At 37.5% G+C, this 18,631-nt stretch overlaps 1 protein-coding gene across 1 annotated transcript in view; it reads right to left on the minus strand.

The window, feature by feature from the left end:
• tmem91 (transmembrane protein 91) overlaps positions 1 to 18,631 on the minus strand; it is a 39,335-nt gene that overhangs the window by 5,831 nt on the left and 14,873 nt on the right. The window contains exon 3 of the mRNA XM_079825046.1: positions 7,124 to 8,556. Coding sequence (XP_079681172.1) covers positions 7,124 to 7,522 — 399 coding nt within the window. The 5' untranslated portion in view covers positions 7,523 to 8,556. The remainder of the gene's footprint in view (positions 1 to 7,123; positions 8,557 to 18,631) is intronic.

Raw genomic sequence — 18,631 nt, forward strand, 5'->3', positions numbered from 1 at the left:
GTCTGTTGCAGGTTTTTCTGGTTCCTATAAGATAATGTGACTGAATGAGGTTATGCCAAATGTGCACTAGTCGAGCCTACAGGCCAATTCTGACTCGCTTCAAAAAAAGAGCTGTGTTTTCAATTTGTGTCTTTCTCTGTGTCTGACAACTCTGCTCGTTTCACTTTCTCTACAACCATAGTGTTTACATCCTGCAGATGCACGTCATGTATTTTGTACTTGGCTGACTTTGCTGTAAAAAGGATTCATGGACTAAAAAATTGTATGGGAAAAAATGCTTTCCATTGTGCACTAAATAACCCAGTCAGATTCAGTTTTGAGCAGTAACTTAACTACACGCATAAAAACATGAAGCAGTGTTGTGTGACAAAATGCCATATTGCTGTATTTTTCATCCAATTTTATTGCATCCCTGTGAGTGAGCAGAGGCAATATTAAAACACACCGTCTCTCCCAAAAGTAGCATTGAGAAGTCAGATGCATTTTAGTAAAACATGAATTACTGATCAAATAAACGATTCTCTGATTCATTACAACCCCCAATTTCAAAGTTTTTGTGCTCCGACTTGAGAATGACCTGTACTGGAGATTTTAAAAAGGGTAACTTGTGGTATTGAGGGTATGTGCGTGACGTCACGTCGACCGAGTGGCAGAATCATTGGTTTTCAGTGTGAAAGCCGCACACACAAAACACGTCTAAAACGAGAAAGAGCTTTGAGATTGACTGTATAAATACATTTGACAAGAAATCTGAGGTATATTCTTACAGACTGCCGACAGAAAAGAGAAGCAAATGGATCGCTGCAATTCACAGAAACTGGACTACAGGCAGCCAAATGTGGATTTGCAGTTATCATTGTGTGTCAATATGTTGAATTTTGGGGTAAAATCATACCCTATATAATGAATTGTTATATATTGTATTGACAACTCATCAATTAAATATTTACCATCTTATATTCTGCACAATTTGATGTTTTTAAATAAACCCTGACAAAAATTGCACAAGTTTTAGGGCTGGACGATATGACGATATAACATTGATATAAGTGAACACCCAGATTTAGACGTATTTAAAGCGCCCACAAATCTGCTTTATGCATTCAGGCTCATATAAATGTCAGGAAACACGATTCCTGGCTGCATGTCAATATCCATGGATCGCTGGATCTTTGGTAAGTTGTAAGGAACACTATATCGAGTCCAACCTTCAGTTTAAACCGATAATCGTTTAAAATTATTAATAAATAATAAAACAAAAATTAACTTGATAATAAATCGTTATCAAGTCAGCAGGACAAAAACCCAGTCTCACGAATAGCGAACATAAGCATCGGCAAACCCTCATCCAAGTCTCGACCTGTTTCCACACAAAACGCGCGCAGCATGGTTTTGAGTGTTTGGTGGAAGCGCTTGAGCGTGCCTTGACTCTCAGGATGATAAGCGCTGGACAATTGATGATTAACTGCAAGTTCCTTAAGAACCTGTGAGAACAGTGTTGACGTAAAATTGGAACCTTGGTCTGTTTGGATCATTTTTGGCAAACCAAAAACTGAGCAAAATTTTACGTCCTGAGACGTATTGTGTATATGTGTTGCTTTTTCTCTTTTGTCCCACCCTATCTATCACAGGATTGGATCCTATCGAAGTAAACTCCAGATCTGATTGGTGCTAATGGGACCAAGAGGCAATAAAAGGATCTGCAGTGCCTGAAGATTTCCTGTTGTTCAATTGCACATGTGCTGTTGTGTGTTTGCTACAGTGTGTTGCTACTGCTATCTAGCCTGTTTTACTTGCGTTTTCGCAGTTTCGTCTATTAACTCCAGTCACGCAGCAGCTCTTCTGCCACTCAGTCCGGCTGAGGGGACGTGTTCCGGAGGGAAAGCATACCCACCATTACTGATTCCAATTTACATGACAAAAATTGTAGTGAGTAACGTAATCTATTAGATTACACTTTAGGTAATATAATCTGACTACTTCTTGATTACTTTTGACCTAACTCGTTCACACTTGTAGTTCGGCCCAAACCAAAAAGAGATAATACATTTAGTCCGGGTTTGCTTAGCGTTCACACTGTCATTTTTACCACCAAACCTAAAGATACAAAAAAAAAAACGGCTTTTATTACGTATATTTTGCAATGGAACTTGTGAAACATCCAAAACAATGCTGTGACCTGGGCTTAAAACTTAAAAAAGTAAGTTAGTAAATTAAAAAATTGAGTTAATACAATGAAGGAAATTGGTTTAATAAATAGAAACTCAAAATATTATTGTATCTGAACTACATAAATTTAAAAATTTTGATAAATCATGAAAATAGCACAATTTGCATGTTTTACTGCATTATTACAAATAAAACACAATCACGCAATATGCTTACAAAATCTTTTAATAATATTTGAATAAAGGGTGATGTCGATTCTCAAATGTTCATTGTATTAACTAAAATTTTTAATGTCAATGAATTCAAAATTAAGGCAACCAGGTAACTTACTTTTTAAATATTTTTTTACAGTGTACATATGATGGTATTTTGACCAGCTGAGAACTCGTGAAGAGCTTATAAAATGAAAAGGAGTCGAAAAGTGAAAAGTGAAAAGGAGTCAAAGCGGCAGGAATCCCTCCTTCACACACACAAACCAAAATCTGCTGTGAGGAGACGTGGTTATGACGCCTGTACCGAACTGTGACGGGCAACATCGTGCAGGTGATGAGAAATGAATGATGTGAATGTCCTTTTTAGGGTTGTATCTTGTGACACCATGTCCCGTTTTTTGGTTTGTTTACATGTCTTTGGTCCATGTTGTGTTCATATGAGGGTGTGTTCACACTAGGCATGTTTGGTTGAGTTAAAACGAACCCAAGTGCGATTGCTCTGTTTGTGCGGTTCATTTAATAAAATGTGTGAACGCTGCCATCCGAACCCTGGTGCGCACCAAAAGACGCTTTCGAAATGAACTCTGGTGCAGTTCAACTGATATAGTAACGCAACCCGGACCAAACACATGCAAACGATCCAAAAACAGTCGACCCTAAAAAGCACAGAATGCTCAAGCACACCTGTTTCTTCTCATCATAGTCGTGATGTTGCCCATCACAGTTCGGTACAGGCGTCAGAACCGCGTCTCCTCGCAGCAGATTTTGGTTTGTGTGTGTGACGGAGGGATTCCAGCCGCTGTTTTGACTCCTTTACACATTGTATAAGCTTTTCACGAGTTCTCAGGTGCTCAAAATACCATCATATGAAGCCAAGCACATACAACGAGCACATTTAGCCGCACACAGCATTGTTTTGTATTGCCATAATTACAAGTAACCAGTTACTTCCCAGCACTGTGTGTAACTTGTCTGGCCACAGTTTCAAAGTATCTTTAACAGTGGTCCGGTTCCTGTCAAATGTCCTTTACGGTCAGAAATGAAAGTAGCCATCTGAAATAAAGGCATATGAATATTTAAAAAAGTAGCCTTGCAATCATGTTACCATGTCCCACATCACTTTTAAGCGCCTTTTGGCTTTTAAATAGAGTCATATTTTATTAATGCTGTGTCAAAATAGAGCAGGTCCTCATAGAACACATACAGTCACTTGCTCCGGTCTTGCCGGACTCGCAGTCGTTCCTCCTCTTTGTTAGCACTGCCTCTGATCAGAACAGGTTTTTAAATATTTTAATGGCAGCACTTTTACACTTGACCTCCTGATGAAAAGACCTGATGGCATGACAGCATGTGTAATCAGTGCTGACAGAGAGAACCTCAAGTGCTCTTTTAAAGGGACTGAGTGTTTGTGCTATGTGACAAGCAGCTTTTCAGAGGAATGCTTCTGTGCTCTGACGCAGAATGCTAAGTGTTTGAGTATGCTTTGTTTGAGCTGCATGTGGTGGCGCAAAATAAATCGTGTCAGTTTTTTGGCAGACATAAATGGTCCGATAGTTTGATGTGTTCTTGGCTGTCAAAGGTAAAGAAAGACCTTTTTTTTAAGCCATCGATCAATATGATTAAGGGGTAAGCTGAATCTGTAATCTGAATCTTTGCCTCTCCCACCTAGATCTTGTTTGCTGGTGTATGAAATAGAAGTTGGCATGGAGCTCATCAGCATAGTGGCATTATTATTCACACGCCAGTGGATGCGGAGCTTTCAATAATCATGCTGGGTTTGAAGGCCAGTGTCCGCGCTCCACATCCCCCACTGCTATTCATGCGGTTTGATTTTTCAATTTAAAAGCTCATTCACCTATCACTGACTGTACAGCATTTGAATTCCACATTTGTGCTGCAATATCCAGAGCGTTAGAGGAAATGCCGGGCTTAACGGCTAGGTGATTTTCTATTTTTCAAATGCAGGAGGCTATGAGGATTTGGACTGTGAATGAGCAACTGCGGATCCAGTAAACAGAGAGTGACTTGGCACGAACTCAGTTCACTCTTCTCGTCAGAGTTCAAATACAACAGCAAGAAAGAAATGAGCGAAAACAAGAAAATCAAACAACCAGCCAATGCCACCGATGAGCAAATTTAGAGCAAAACAACAGGCAAAAGTTTAGGGTGTGTACGATTTTTAGGCCCGGTTTCACAGGCAGGGCTTAGATTAAGCTAGGATTAGGCCTGAGTTAAATTAGGACATTTAAGTAGCCTTTATAAATATCACGTGTCGTAGAAAAACACATGATGTGCATCTTGAGACAAAACAATGGCACTGATATATTTTAAGTGCAAGTTGCTTTCAGTTAAAACAGCTCTAACATGCATTTTAGTCTGAACCTCGTCTGTGAAACCAGGGATAATGTTTTGTAATATTGTACAATTATAAAAAAAAAAATTTAAATTATAAAAATTTAAATGAACTTTTCTGGTTTAATATATCTTAAAATGTTATTTATACCTGAGGTGGCAAAGCTGAAATTTAAGCATTAATACTCCAGTCTTTAAAGTCACACAATTTAATATCAATCTAATACTTTTTGTGGAAAACATGATACTTATTTTTTCAGGATTCTTTGATGAATAACCAGCATTAATTTGAAATATAAATCTTTTAGTAGAAGTCTTTACTGTCACCGTTGACCAATTTAATGCCTGCTAATTATTTATTATTTTATTTTTGTCACTGTTTTTTATTTTTGCTACTTTTTAAATGCCTTTAACTCTTTCCCCGCCAGCGTTCTGAGAAAAAAAGTTGCAAGTCACCGCCAGGGTTTTTGATTATTTTCACAAAAATGTAATGGCCTATAGAATATTTAGTTTGTTTGAATATCTGAGCATGCAATAGATCAGAAGAAAGAGCAGACCCTCTGCTTTTAAACAAAGCAAAACGTTTTATTCTAGCTTCATGCATTCCTTTTTTTATCAACACTTAAATATGGGTACGTTTCATAAGCAACATTTGAGCAAAAAGCTGAGAAAATCACGTTTTTGTCAAAGACTACATCCAGATCAGATTCAGAGCGATGATCAACCACAGATTGAGTCCATCAACACCTCAAAGCTTCACAGTCCTAGAGCTCGTCCTGGATCATTTCATTCAGTAACATTAGTTAGTTTTGATTTATCTGCTTACATACGATCACTTGTTTTTTTTGCGTTTTCTACGCCTGTGTTTTGATCAGGAGATTATGTACTCATTCAGAAGATGTGTAATAGCGTCCCCTACCGCATAACAGTGAAAACACAGAACAGCACAGCTGATTCGAAGGTTGCCTAGAAATATTAAAAAAAATAATAATTCTAAATTAAAAAACGTCAACCAAAAAAGGCAGTGCGGTGCACCTCACGTTTTCAAACCTGAAAAACGCATTCTGTCTGATCGGGGCCTAACTTTGCCCGCTGGCATCTGGTTGGACCAGACAAAATAACAGAAGACGTTGGATTGTCAACATTAGCAATAGTGTAGTGGAGAAGCACATGACAGACAGCTTTGGCGCAAATTGACCCGAGTTCGAATCCGCCTTTTGCCGAACTCGCTCTACTCCCTTTTCCCATCACATATCAGAAAGGACAGGCATTTATTTTCGATAAAAATTAATGAAGAATAAAATTCCAAAAAAGCGCAGATTGTAGTGGAAAGTTCAATGTGATCTACTGACGACGTGCAAATTAAAGCACCCAGACGCAACCGGATCACTTCCATAATGACCAACACAATCTACCAGTTAACGTCTTTTGGCGCAAACACCAGTAAATTGACGAGCACAAACCTTAGTAAATCACCTTGCATGTGTCACATGTCTTGTCTGTCTCTGTTGTATTTTGTTGCATTTACTTCCTGGTTTCAGTTGTCACATGTTCCTTTGTCTGAGTTTCCCCCCACTCCAGTGTTTCCTTGGTTACCCATTCTATTCAGCTGTGTTTTGTTATCGTAATCTGTGTCACCTGTGCCCCTCGTTAGTCAGTCATCAGTGTTTGTATTTAGTCCCTCTTGTTCATTCTTTCCTGGTCTGGTCTTGGTTATACTATCCGTTATACTACCCGTTGTACTTACACGTTGTGTGTATGCTGTGTGGTGTTCTGTCCGATGTTTAGCCGAATAAAACCTATCTTTGTGGAAGTCCCAAATCTCCTCTTCACTGCTGCACCATACAATCGTAACAGCATGATTCATTTAAATACTCTCCTCCCATGAATTTTGCGTCTGAAAGGGAAACTCCTAACTGCCATATGCAATAATGTCAGCCCCAAAAATAACCCTGTCCACGCCTTTTCAGCGCTAATTTATCACTGCGTGTCTTTAGTAAATCCTAACAGACGTTTTTAACGCCAGAAGAGGGTTTGCGCTGGCGCAAGCTGTTAGTAAAAATCTCCAATATGTGTTTAAAAAGTGTTTAGGGTTAGGGGTGGGTGTAGGGAGGGCTTTATTGTCCTAATAAGGCGGCATCAATTTCATAATTTTAATAAATATAATAATTTACACTCTGTTATTATTGCATACCGTTAAATGTACAACACTGAGGTGAAAATAGTATCCGCCACTATTTATAAGTATAAATAGCATCTAACTACTATTTACATTTAGCCTATTCCAAAGAAAATACTGATATTTTTACAGTGTAAATAGAATCTATTGCAAATAGCCGCCGCCATTAAAGAAACACCCATGTATTGTATTCTGGAGGTAGAAGCCTTACCTCAAAGTCTGGCAAAAGGTCATCCCCATCTTCCATGCTGTAGGACACACTATGAACATCTCTCGTCTCTGCCAGCAACTTCCTTTCCAATGGTGAACCAGGGCCAATGTCCACAAAGGTGGTTTCCAGATACTCCTTACTGTGGATGCCCAGGGAGTCAGCAGCGGCCCAAATGGTAGTAGGAGGATAAAGAGTCTCTAGGGTGCTAGACAATGAGCACGGATCCAGTAGCTGCTGCTGTTGAACATCTGTAGAACTGCAGTAATTCCTCCAGTCCAGAGCGTGCAGTCTTTTGTCCTCCTCGTTCCTCACCAATATGCCTTTGAACAGTCCACCACCACTTGAGTTTTTGGGGCTTTCGCCCAATAATGGATGTTCTAGTTCATCCAATTTCTCCATTTTGAGAGATCTGGATTTGACATCAACTGATGCTTTCTGGCTGATCTGGCCAACAGTTGAATTCTTAAGAATATGTCGTTTACATGAAAGCAGTAACGCAACGGTTTAAACTGAAGACTTTTTGGTTGGTTTCTCACAGATACAAGCATAAACCTTAGCAGGGAAACTAACTGTGCTCCTCCATCTCCTCTGAGAGCACTTATTTTGGTGCATGCGTTTAAGTGCGCAGAGCTCTTGTATATTCCATTTTCTTCACATGTCAGGAGCTATTTGTTCCTTCGCTTGATGACTGAATGCAAGATCCATGTAGCACGTTGTACGCGATTGGTTATATCTCAGCCCATAAATATGCTAATGTGCTTCATTTTACATGAAAAAAAGATGGAAGTCATTTCTGATGATGGAACACCGTGATTAGCCACCGACTGTAGACAGGTTGTGAAATTGTGAGGATTTTAAGCGTGAACCTCCCTTCTGCTCTCACCCATTCAGACGAGAGGACTGAAATGTTTTGAACAGGATTCTGTAATGGGAGACTTTTATATAAATATGTAGTGGAATAAAAATAGCTGCGAATTAGACAGACCAAAGCTGATAGGAATATTCTCTGAAGTGCCAAAAGCTTTGAAGGAAGTGTCAGCGTAAGCTAAAAAAAAAAAAAAAAGCATTGACAGGAGGTTGAAAGACTTATCAGCTTTATCAGCTATGCACCTATATATATATATTGTTTTTGTCTCCCGGTGTGTTGTCAGAGCCACAGTGTGAAATAGACTTCAGACGTCCACAAAAATAGTATCCTCTGGAGTGCGGCTTCTGGTCAGCAAGTGCTCGAGAAACTCATTCCGTTTGTAGCCGAGTTGAAATGTCTTGATGAAGAAATCAGAGTGCTTGGGTATTGATTTATAGCACTAGCTGAGACCAGAAAGCTCATGTGGGGACTTGTATTTTTAATGCGCCACGCTCTCCAAGCCGAGTGAAGTCTCTCAGAGCCGTGTCTGCCACCTCTCACCTCTCATGTTGGCACTTGGACTGGGCTGCCAAAAGAAGAGAACAGAGTCAGAAATAGCATTTAGCTTCAGTGCACACAGAAAAGCTCCCCGATAAGTGATCCCCAAGTGTCTCTATTTTATAAAGTCTTCTGTAATGCTTGAGTGGCCGGATGGTATGTGCCAAGGAACGGACACTAACGAACTCGACATCTGCCTCTGAACACTTCTAAGCGGCCTATTCCAAAGAGCACGTCTCTCTCAAAGGCAAAGAGCATCAGTGCGAGGGCAGAAGGCTCGTTGGTTTGGAAATATGGTCTGCAGTGAGAGGGCAGCCGTCCAAGTACCCTTTAAAAATGTTATATGGGCATGAGCACACCCTCTGGCGGATCACGATGCGTTACACGTCATCTAGTCCACTTACTCGCTCTGCATACAAATCTCTGTGGCCCTCACCTAAAAACAGCCTCAGTACTGCCACCTGAATCTATCGCCGGAGAGAAATTGAGGTCCAACAGAGGTCCAGGCTGTGTATTCATAAAAAGATATTTCCAATGTAAACACCTGGATGCATGCCTCGTTACATAAAAATCGTCAGGGTGAAATGGAGCTTATGATGTGGTGGTGACATTCCCTTCGCCTTGTTTATTCTGTCAGTCAGACTCATCTGTTATCAGGATGTGAGCCATTTTGATTATTCATCAACTGCTGACTGCTTTTTTCCCAGTGATAGCCTCTGGTTTACTTAATCAATTGCTCTTTTGAATACTTAGTACTATATTGTCATGCATTTGTTATTTTTATGAGTAATATCCCCTTACTGCAGTGTCCTTTTAGGGTGAAGTGTCATTATTTACTCACCCCACATCGTTTTAAACCCGTAAGGCTTTCGTTCATCTTCAGTACACAAATTAAGGTCTTTTTGATGAAATCTGAGAGCTTTCTGTGAAATTCAATATTTTGTTTTCATCATATAAAGCGATCGAGTCTCTTCAGAAAATTTGGACTAAACCGCTCAATTCATATGGATTCGTTTTACCATCTCTTTATGAACTTTTTTGAAGTGGACAGAAAGCTCTCAGATTTCATTAAAAGATCTTCATTTGTGTTCCGAAGATGAACGAATGAAAGTCTTACAGTTTTGGAACGACTTGACGATGAGCCTTTAAGAGTCTAAGATTATATGGCATTACCCTTAAAGGAATAGTTCACCCAAAAATTTAAATTAGCCCATGATTTACTCACCCTCAAGTCATCCTAGGTGTATATGACATTCTTCTTTCAGACGAACAATCAGAGTTATATTTAAAAAGTCCTGGCTAATCCAAGCTTTATAATAGCAGTAATAGTTTATTACTCTGTTTTTGAAGTCCATAAAAAATGCATCTGTCCATCGAATGACAAACTCCACGTGGCTCTGGGGGGTTAATAAAGGCCTTCTGAAGCGAATCGATGCGTTTGTGTAAGAAAAATATACATATTTAAAAATTTATAAAAATTAAAGTTCCAGCCGACGCCTTCCGTGGAAAAGTGTTGAAAGTGCCTTTTCGCAATTCAAGATGCATACGCGATGTTTGACGAGCGTACCTGGTAACGGAAGCAGAGTTAATTTTGACAGCAAATTTTGGTTAAGCTAAAGCTTCAAATAAGTTTGTTTATTTATTTTTTTAATTTCAGTTAACATTTATTTCATTTTCAAATAATTTCAAGTAATGAAGTTTTTTTTTATGGTTTTAGTGAACTATTATAACCCTGATACTTTTTTTAATATGTGTCAAATACTGGTCTTTCCTCCTGACTATGAATTAAATGGGAATGAAATTAAATACAGTTTATTGTGTAAGCAAAAACGAATATATAATGCATGACTTTTAATTATAAACAAGCTTGAAATACACCGGGACTCTTATTTTGAAATGCACCTTACTATTGCAGTCGCAGTTGCTCATTCAAGTTCAGATGAGGGAGATAAAATATGCATTGTTACAACCGTCTAAAACATATTACTATATAAACATCGTAAAGTAAACATTGTCATTATTCATCAGCATTAGTTTATAAACAATTGCCTGCCATAAATGTGTGTTATTGATTGTGAGCCGCTCTGCTGGATTGGGGATGCGTGAGCCTGTAGAAGCGAAACAGCGCCGTGTTCTCCAGCGGTTAGATAAGCACGTTCAAATCAAATGTGCGCATCTGTTACACAAGACATCAGTTCTGACTCGATCTCTTCCCTAATCAACCCTCCCTAACATTTTCATCTCGTTTTAATTTTTTGACGAAAATGACAGTTGATTTTTTTTGATAGTTTTTGTCATCCAACACTAGTTTTTATTTAGTTATCGCCTCGTTTTCGTCAGTGAAAAAAGGTTGTTGACGAAAATTATGACAAATTATTCGTCAACGAAATGAACACTGAGCGGCCTTATGAACGGCAGAGGCACTTTCAACACTTTTTCCATAAATTGAATACGAAAGGCGATCGGTCGAGACTTTACTTTATAAAGTTTTAAATATGGATATTTTTCTTACACAAATGCATCAATTCGCTTCAGAAGGCCTTTATTAACACCCTGGAGCCATGTGGAGCACGTTATTCGACGGACAGGTGCATTTTTTATGGACTTCAAAAACAGAGCAACTATTACTGCTATTATAAAGCTTGGATTAGCCAGAAAATTTTTAATATAACTCTGATTGTGTTTGTCTGAAAGAAGAATGTCATATACACGATGACTTGAGGGTGAGTAAATCATGAATTTTTGGGTGAACTATCCCTTTAATGTAGACCTTTTTTGATCAGTCATTGGCTGAAGAGTCTCAGTCAGTGGGTGTTAATCAGAATGTGCTGTCACATTTCCCAGGGGCCCCTCTGTCAGTCAGCCAGCCCCTGAAAAACCAGAATGACGTCTCAGAATGATAGGCATCTGCTGCAGGTGAGCGTCTGTCTCTCATTGCTAACCTTGTGCTGTTTTCAATCAGTCCTCTACATGCCTGTCTGCACCAGTCTGACACACCTGACATCATCTCTGTCAATGTAGCTGTTAGAGATTTACCTGAGGCATTGCTGATTATTTTCTAATTTGGTATGGATTTATACCTTCCTTTAAACTAGTTGCAAATGGATGGTGTTAATTGAAACTTTGATAAAGCAATCTAGCATACTTAATATTAATGATATGCAAGAATACTGCATTAGAAAAAAAAGCTATTTAAATTCAATTTAAAATTTGATTTTAACACTTTGCTCAAGGCAATCATTTGCCCTCTGCAGTGTGTGTGTGAATATAATATAAAGGATTATTCTATAAAGAGATTCAGTCGTCATTTACTCAGCTTTCAAAACTTTCTTTGGAGCACAAATGAAGTTTAGCAGAATGCCCAAGCTCTTCTTTGTCATATACTGAAAGTGAATGATGGCCACAGCTATCAAGCAAGATTTTCAGTGGATAATTTCTGCCTCATCCTCATAAAAATATATATTGTGAATATTGTATATATATATGGATAACTTTTCATATTCTTTCATTGTGCACATTTGTCTTTTCTTTGATCCCCATGTCATTGTATTAAAGAGAACAGCTTGAACATTCTGCCTAATATGTGTCATTTTTGTGTTTCACAGGGGTAAAAATGTCAATTTATACTTTTGGATGAACTGTCCCATTAAATGCAGAAGTCTTTATTCAGCAAGGATGCATTACATGACCTAAAATGACTTTTACTATGCTACAAATTCTGTTCTTTTGAACTTTCTATTCATTAAAGAATCTTGAAAAAAAAATGCATGTCTGTTTCATATTAGTATATTAGATTATATTAGATAATGAGATCATGGCTGCTGGAAATTCAGCTTTACCATCACAGATATAAATAGATTTAAATATTTTTTTAAAAATATTGAAAAACAGCTGTTTTAAATTTTAATATTTCACAATATTATTTTTGATCAGAGCTTTGGTGAACAAAATTCCTAATTTCTAAATTATATATATATATATATATATATATATATATATATATATATATATATATATATATATATATATATATATATATATATATATATATATATATATATATATATATATATATATATATATATATACACCTCTCTCTCTCTCTCTCTCTCTCTCTCTCTCTATTTATATATATATATATATATATATATGTATAAATATATATACATACATATATATATATAATACAATTTCTATACTACATGTACTAAATTATATTTAAATATACTGTAAATAATGTTGTATTGTATATAATTTAATAAAATGTTTTTTTTTATATAATTATAAAATTTTAAAAAGGTATATTATTTATTACATTTATTTAAATATATTAATATATTTTGTATTTAATAATAATAAGTTAAGTTATAATATAAATATCTGTTATATACATATATATGATAACATATATTTATATAATAACAACTTAATATTATTAAATACAAAATATATTAATATTTGCAGAACATTTTTAAGAATTATGTATAAATAACAAACAAATAAATAATATATGCTTATTTCAAATACAGTGCCAGAAATAAATTTCTTATGCAATTTTCTTATAAGTAAATTAATTATAACATTTATATGTATATTAAATGTATATTATTGCAGGATCTTAAGTACTTAGGGTCAACAGTCCAGAGCAATGGGGAGTGTGGAGAAGCAAGAGGTGAAGAAGTGTGTGCAGGCAGGTTGGAATGGGTGGAGAAAAGTGTCAGGTCTGTTGTGTGATAAAACCAGAGTACCAGCAAGAATGAAAGGAAAGGTGTACAGGACAGTAGTGAGACCAGCGGTGCTGTATGGTTTGGAGACAGTTGCACTGAGGAAAAGACAGGAGGAAGAGCTAGAGGTAGCAGAGCTGAAGATGGTCAGGTTCTCTTTGGGAGTGACGAGGATGGATAAGATCAGGAATGAGTACATCAGAGGGACAGAACATGTGAGATGTTTTGGAGACAAAGTTAGAGAGGCCAGGTTGAGATGGTTTGGACATGTTCAGAGGAGGGAGAGTGAATATATCGGTAAAAGGATGCTGAGGTTAGAGCTGCCAGGCAGGAGGTCGAGAGGAAGACCAAAGAGGAGGTTTATGGATGAAGTGAAGGAGGACATGAAGAGGATGCAGGGGATAGGGCTAGATGGAGGCAGATGATTCGCTGTGGCGAACCCTGAAGGGAACAGCCGAAAGGAAAAGAAGAAGATTAAATGTATATTATGCATTACATTTATTTAAATATATTCATTTAATTTATTTCAATATAATCAGTTGTTAAGGCAGCAATTAGGTTACATATATATATATATAGGCATATAAGGCATTCTGTGTTATTGCTTTTGTCACTGTGGTTACAGCATGATTGCAGTTTTGGAAATAAAGCTGACGAATAGAGAAGGAGAATTGATTCGTACAGTTGCCCACTCATTAGATCATTTTTTGGACGGAATAACAGACGACAGTCAGTTCTGGTTAAAGGTTTTGACACGGTTTTTGTTCTGATTTAACCACATTCAAAACAAAAGCATTTTAATTGGCAAAGGAATATTTCCTTCTATTTGTTCCCTGCCCTCAGTTTTCGAGCATATATGCAGATGCTTTGCCTCAAATAGAAAGTCAAAAAGGAAATCTGATTTGAGCAGCACATAGAGTGGCATGATAAAGAAAGAAATTGACTCTATAGTGGTGCACTTAGATCAATAAAGTAGAAGCAAAAGCGAATTGCATCTGATTTGATACACTATCCATTACCGTCCAGAGCATCGTGAAGATATATGGAGCAGCGTATGAGACTGTTCCGGTCGAGTGCAGATCTGTGGTCTGGATAGTGGCATCGAGTGCTGAAGCCTGCATTACTCTGCTTCATATTGCTTTGCTCTGCTCTCCTGTCGTTCTCCTCCTCCACTTGTGGTTGTGCACTTGAGTGCAGACAGAACGCAGGGTGATAATTCAGGAGCAGATCCCTTCTCTCCCTGACATCAACATTACTGCAGTGCACCTCTGAACACATTCGATAGAGAGGGCCGCAAACATCACAGATAAAAATATGGACAGACCTACACCCACACACATTCACTCTGTGTATGGCTCTTAAAGGGACAGTTGGCCCAATAATGAGAATTCTCACCCTCATGTCATCCCAAACCTGCATGACTTTCTTTCTTGTGTGGAATATGCAATGATGTAATTTGCCGTTGATAGTGGAGAGGTTTAAGTGGACTAAATGAAGGGAGGCGTCTGAAGTTTTCAACAGAAGATCAAAAATGAAACTAAGATGTTTTAAGACTTTTGAAAGTATTCTGTCATGTCCAACAATGTAGGGATGCACCGGTCGACCGGCCAAAAATCGGTTTTCTTTGTATTTTTCTGCCGATATTTCCGGAAGTGCGCCCGCGTGCACATACGCCTATATTGCAATCATTCGCGAACATGTCACTTGTGTGTTACAAACGGAAACTGGAGAACTGAGGGAAGAGATGAGATACGCTGAAGGGAATGAAGAGCCGCTTTCCTGCGCGAGCTGAAGTTGCGCGAGCTCACCTCTCCGCCCTGCACAAGTGTAGAGAGTGAGCGTTTGTTCAGCTCAGCTTCTCACGTGTTGGATCGGATGAGAACGAAACTAACTTGTGACAAAGCCGAAATACTTATTTTTGTAGCCTAAAGAAGAACATGCATGCACTTTTGAAATGAAATACTATCAGTTCTGTAGCCTATAGGATGATCATTTTTATTTTACCTTAAAATTACATTGACTTAATTTGATTTAAAAAGCACCTGCTTTAGCATCTTAAGTTTTTTTCGTTGCACTAAACAATTGATTTAACATTTTGGAACAATTATATACTTTGGTTTTATTTAATTTCACTGGTAAAGACTTTTTTTCTTTACACTGAATTTAAAAACAAATGCTGATTTAAGTAACATCTTTGTTTGGATTGCAGAATATGCAGTTGTTGCCTTTAATTTCACCTTTCAGCCTTTTAATTTCCAATTCAATTTCCCGTTAATTTCAGATTGCGGACTTGTTTTCATTAGCCAAAAGCCAATTTAGCCTGTTAAATACCAAATAAACATCTTGTTCATGTATACTATCATTCTTTTATTGTGTAAAAAAAGAAAGAAAAAAATCGGAAATCGGTATCGGAATCGGCCAGTTTTCTTGAAAAAAATCGGTATCGGAATCGGCCATGTAAAATCATGATCGGTGCATCACTACAACAAAGTTTTGTTAATATGGTCAAAAATACAGTAAAAAGAAAACATTGTGATATATTACTACATTTTCTAAGAACGGTTTCTATTAGGGATATACTGAATGTTCGGCAAAACCGAAATTATTCGGCCGAAAAATAGCAAAAATTGGCAGAATAAGTGAAAAGACCAAATAAATTTAACCAAACAATGACGTTTTTGATGACGCGATCAAATAATATAGCAACCAGCGCGTGAGATAGAGGTGCGCACGCTTCAAAGGCCCTGTCCCAAATGGCACCCTAAACCCTCACGGTCTTCCTCTGAGTCCACACTTTCACGACGTAATGCCGCTTTGACTGCCGGGTAGGAGTCCTCTGCGTAGCTCGTGAACTTGCGGGCTCAGCTGAAGTGCGCATCGACGGCGCATAGCAGCCACAAAGGGGGCGCTCACAAACACCCTTCTTTAAGCTTAAATGACGAATGGGACACCCTACGGTTTTGTGGACTTGTGGACACGCACACGCAGCGGCCATTGTAAGTCCACAAGATCGAAAGTGCACATTAAGGGTGCCATTTGGGACAGGGCCAAAATGCAGCAAACATGTCGGAAGTGTGGAAGCATTAAAGTGTCCGAGATCGACGCAAAAATGGCCGTTTGCAGACACTGTCTAAGGGCCCTTTCACACCTACCTTGTTTGGTCCGGATTTTCGGACTTTTCAGTTTGGTCCGAATCAAAATTACAGGTGTGAAACCTCCCCGTACCACGGTCCGGACCAAACAGACGAAATTTGGTCCAACGAAAAGAGGAAGTCTCGGTCTGGATCAAACTGAACAAAGGTTCGGTTTGTTTCTAGTGTGAAAGCATTTTCTGTATGGTTCGTACTTTCAGACCATTTGCAGGAAGTTCCTGTTTATGTTTAAATATTATAATGTTATTTTTCAATTTAATCTAGGCTACGTTGATTATGAAAAGTGAAAAAATGCGCAATATGTCAAAAGACAGAAGGTCACAAATGATTTTGAAAGATATTTTGTATGATTTTGCTTAGAAAGCCTTTCTTTAATGTGAATTTCGTTTTGGATAAATTGTATCTTAATTTTAATCAATGTTTCATCAGATAATTGCCTGGATTTAATAAATAAGAAGCAAATAGTCTATAGCAGACAATAATCGCGGGAGCGATCACGCTTTGCACATGAAGCTGGAGCACGTCTCAAATAAACCCAAACTCAGCAGCTACTTGTCTCCCAAAGACGAGAAATATGTGTATATAAAGCTTGAAATGTCCACTTTTAAACGTAACGAAAAGAAAAAAAGTCAAGCAATGCACACTGTTCAATAGTGGCAACGATATGCGTCCGTTCATTCATTCTTGTCAAAGACGCTGACGTCAGACGCACGTCCGTTTACAAACCAATCAATGTCCAGATGCCGCCCACATAGATGATGACGAGTGGACGCAAGTGTGTCATGTAAAGTTCTTAGCGCTCGCATAATTGCAATGTGAAACCAAACCAAAACTAACCGAATGTATAAAATGTATCAAAACATGAACTTCGGTTCGGACCTTGGTGCGGACTTTCAGGTGTGAAAACGCCCTAAGCACCCTTGAATGCAAGCAAGATCACCCTCAGTTGATACTGTAATAATATATTGGCAAATGCTCCAGTGCATATTTCTGTCTGTAGAATGTCAAATGTATCCGTTTACAACGTATCCGTGTACAATGTCTTATACACAGTGGCCAATCAGACTCCACTGCTCAAACCGCCAGAGTTTATTCAGTGCTGAGTTATACAGGCTCGCAAAACCTCTCATGAACAAACACACAAAGTGTAGACACCAATCGATGTAATTTAGATATTAATTGAGCATTGTTAGCAGCTTCATTGAACTTATTGAGATCGCGATGAACTGACATAGCGACAGTGTTTAGTGATGGAGCGGTCTTGGCTCGCTTTTGAGTCTACAGTCTATATAATCCATTGAATAAAACTAGTGTTTTCATGTTGAAAATGGGATTAATGGCCAATTGCACCCTGCAAAGTTTGGAAGTGAGAGTGAAATAGTAACGCATTAAAGCAATGTAATGTAATTTTACTTTTTTTTTTGTGCTTCGTTTGTATAATGTCTGCTGGAACGCTAAAACATGTTCAGTGTTAAATAAATATTTTTAAATTGTAGTTTTGTAATGTATTTTTCTTTAAAAATAGCAAGACAAAATAGTAAAAATCTAATTTTTACAATTTAATTTGTATTCGGCTTCGGCCTTCAATTTTCATTTCGGTGCATCCCTAGTTTCTATTGTAATTATTGTAATGTCATTAATTCCTGTTATCAAAGCTGAATTTATCATCATTCCTCCAGTCTTCAGTGTCACATGACCCTTCAGAAATCATTCAGATATGAGGATTTGCTGCTCAAAAAACGTTTTTATCATCAATGGTGAAAACAGCTGTGATGCTTCATATTTCTATAGACACTTTGTGATACCTTTTTCTGGATTCTTTGATGAATAGAAAGTTAAAATATATATATAACTTGACAGAAATAATTTGTGACATAAATGTCTTTACTGTCACTTTATTTCAATTTAATGCATCCTTACAGAATGAAAGTATTCATTTATTAATTTTGAATATTAGTTTATCATGGTTTCCACAAAAATAATGAGCAACACAACAGTTTTCAACATTGATAATAAAACTAATAAATGTTTCATGACTAGCAAATCATCCTATTAGAATGATTTCTGATCATGTGACACTGAAGACTGAATGATGCTGAAAATGTATGTAATTGCATCACATAAATAAATTACATTTTAAAATATATTTAAATAGAAAACAGTTATTTTAAATGGCAAAAATATTTCAAAACATAACTGTTTTTACTGTATTTTTATCAAATAAATG

This window comes from Gobio gobio (assembly GCF_949357685.1).
Source record: "Gobio gobio genome assembly, chromosome: 9".
Classification (NCBI taxonomy): domain Eukaryota; kingdom Metazoa; phylum Chordata; class Actinopteri; order Cypriniformes; family Gobionidae; genus Gobio; species Gobio gobio.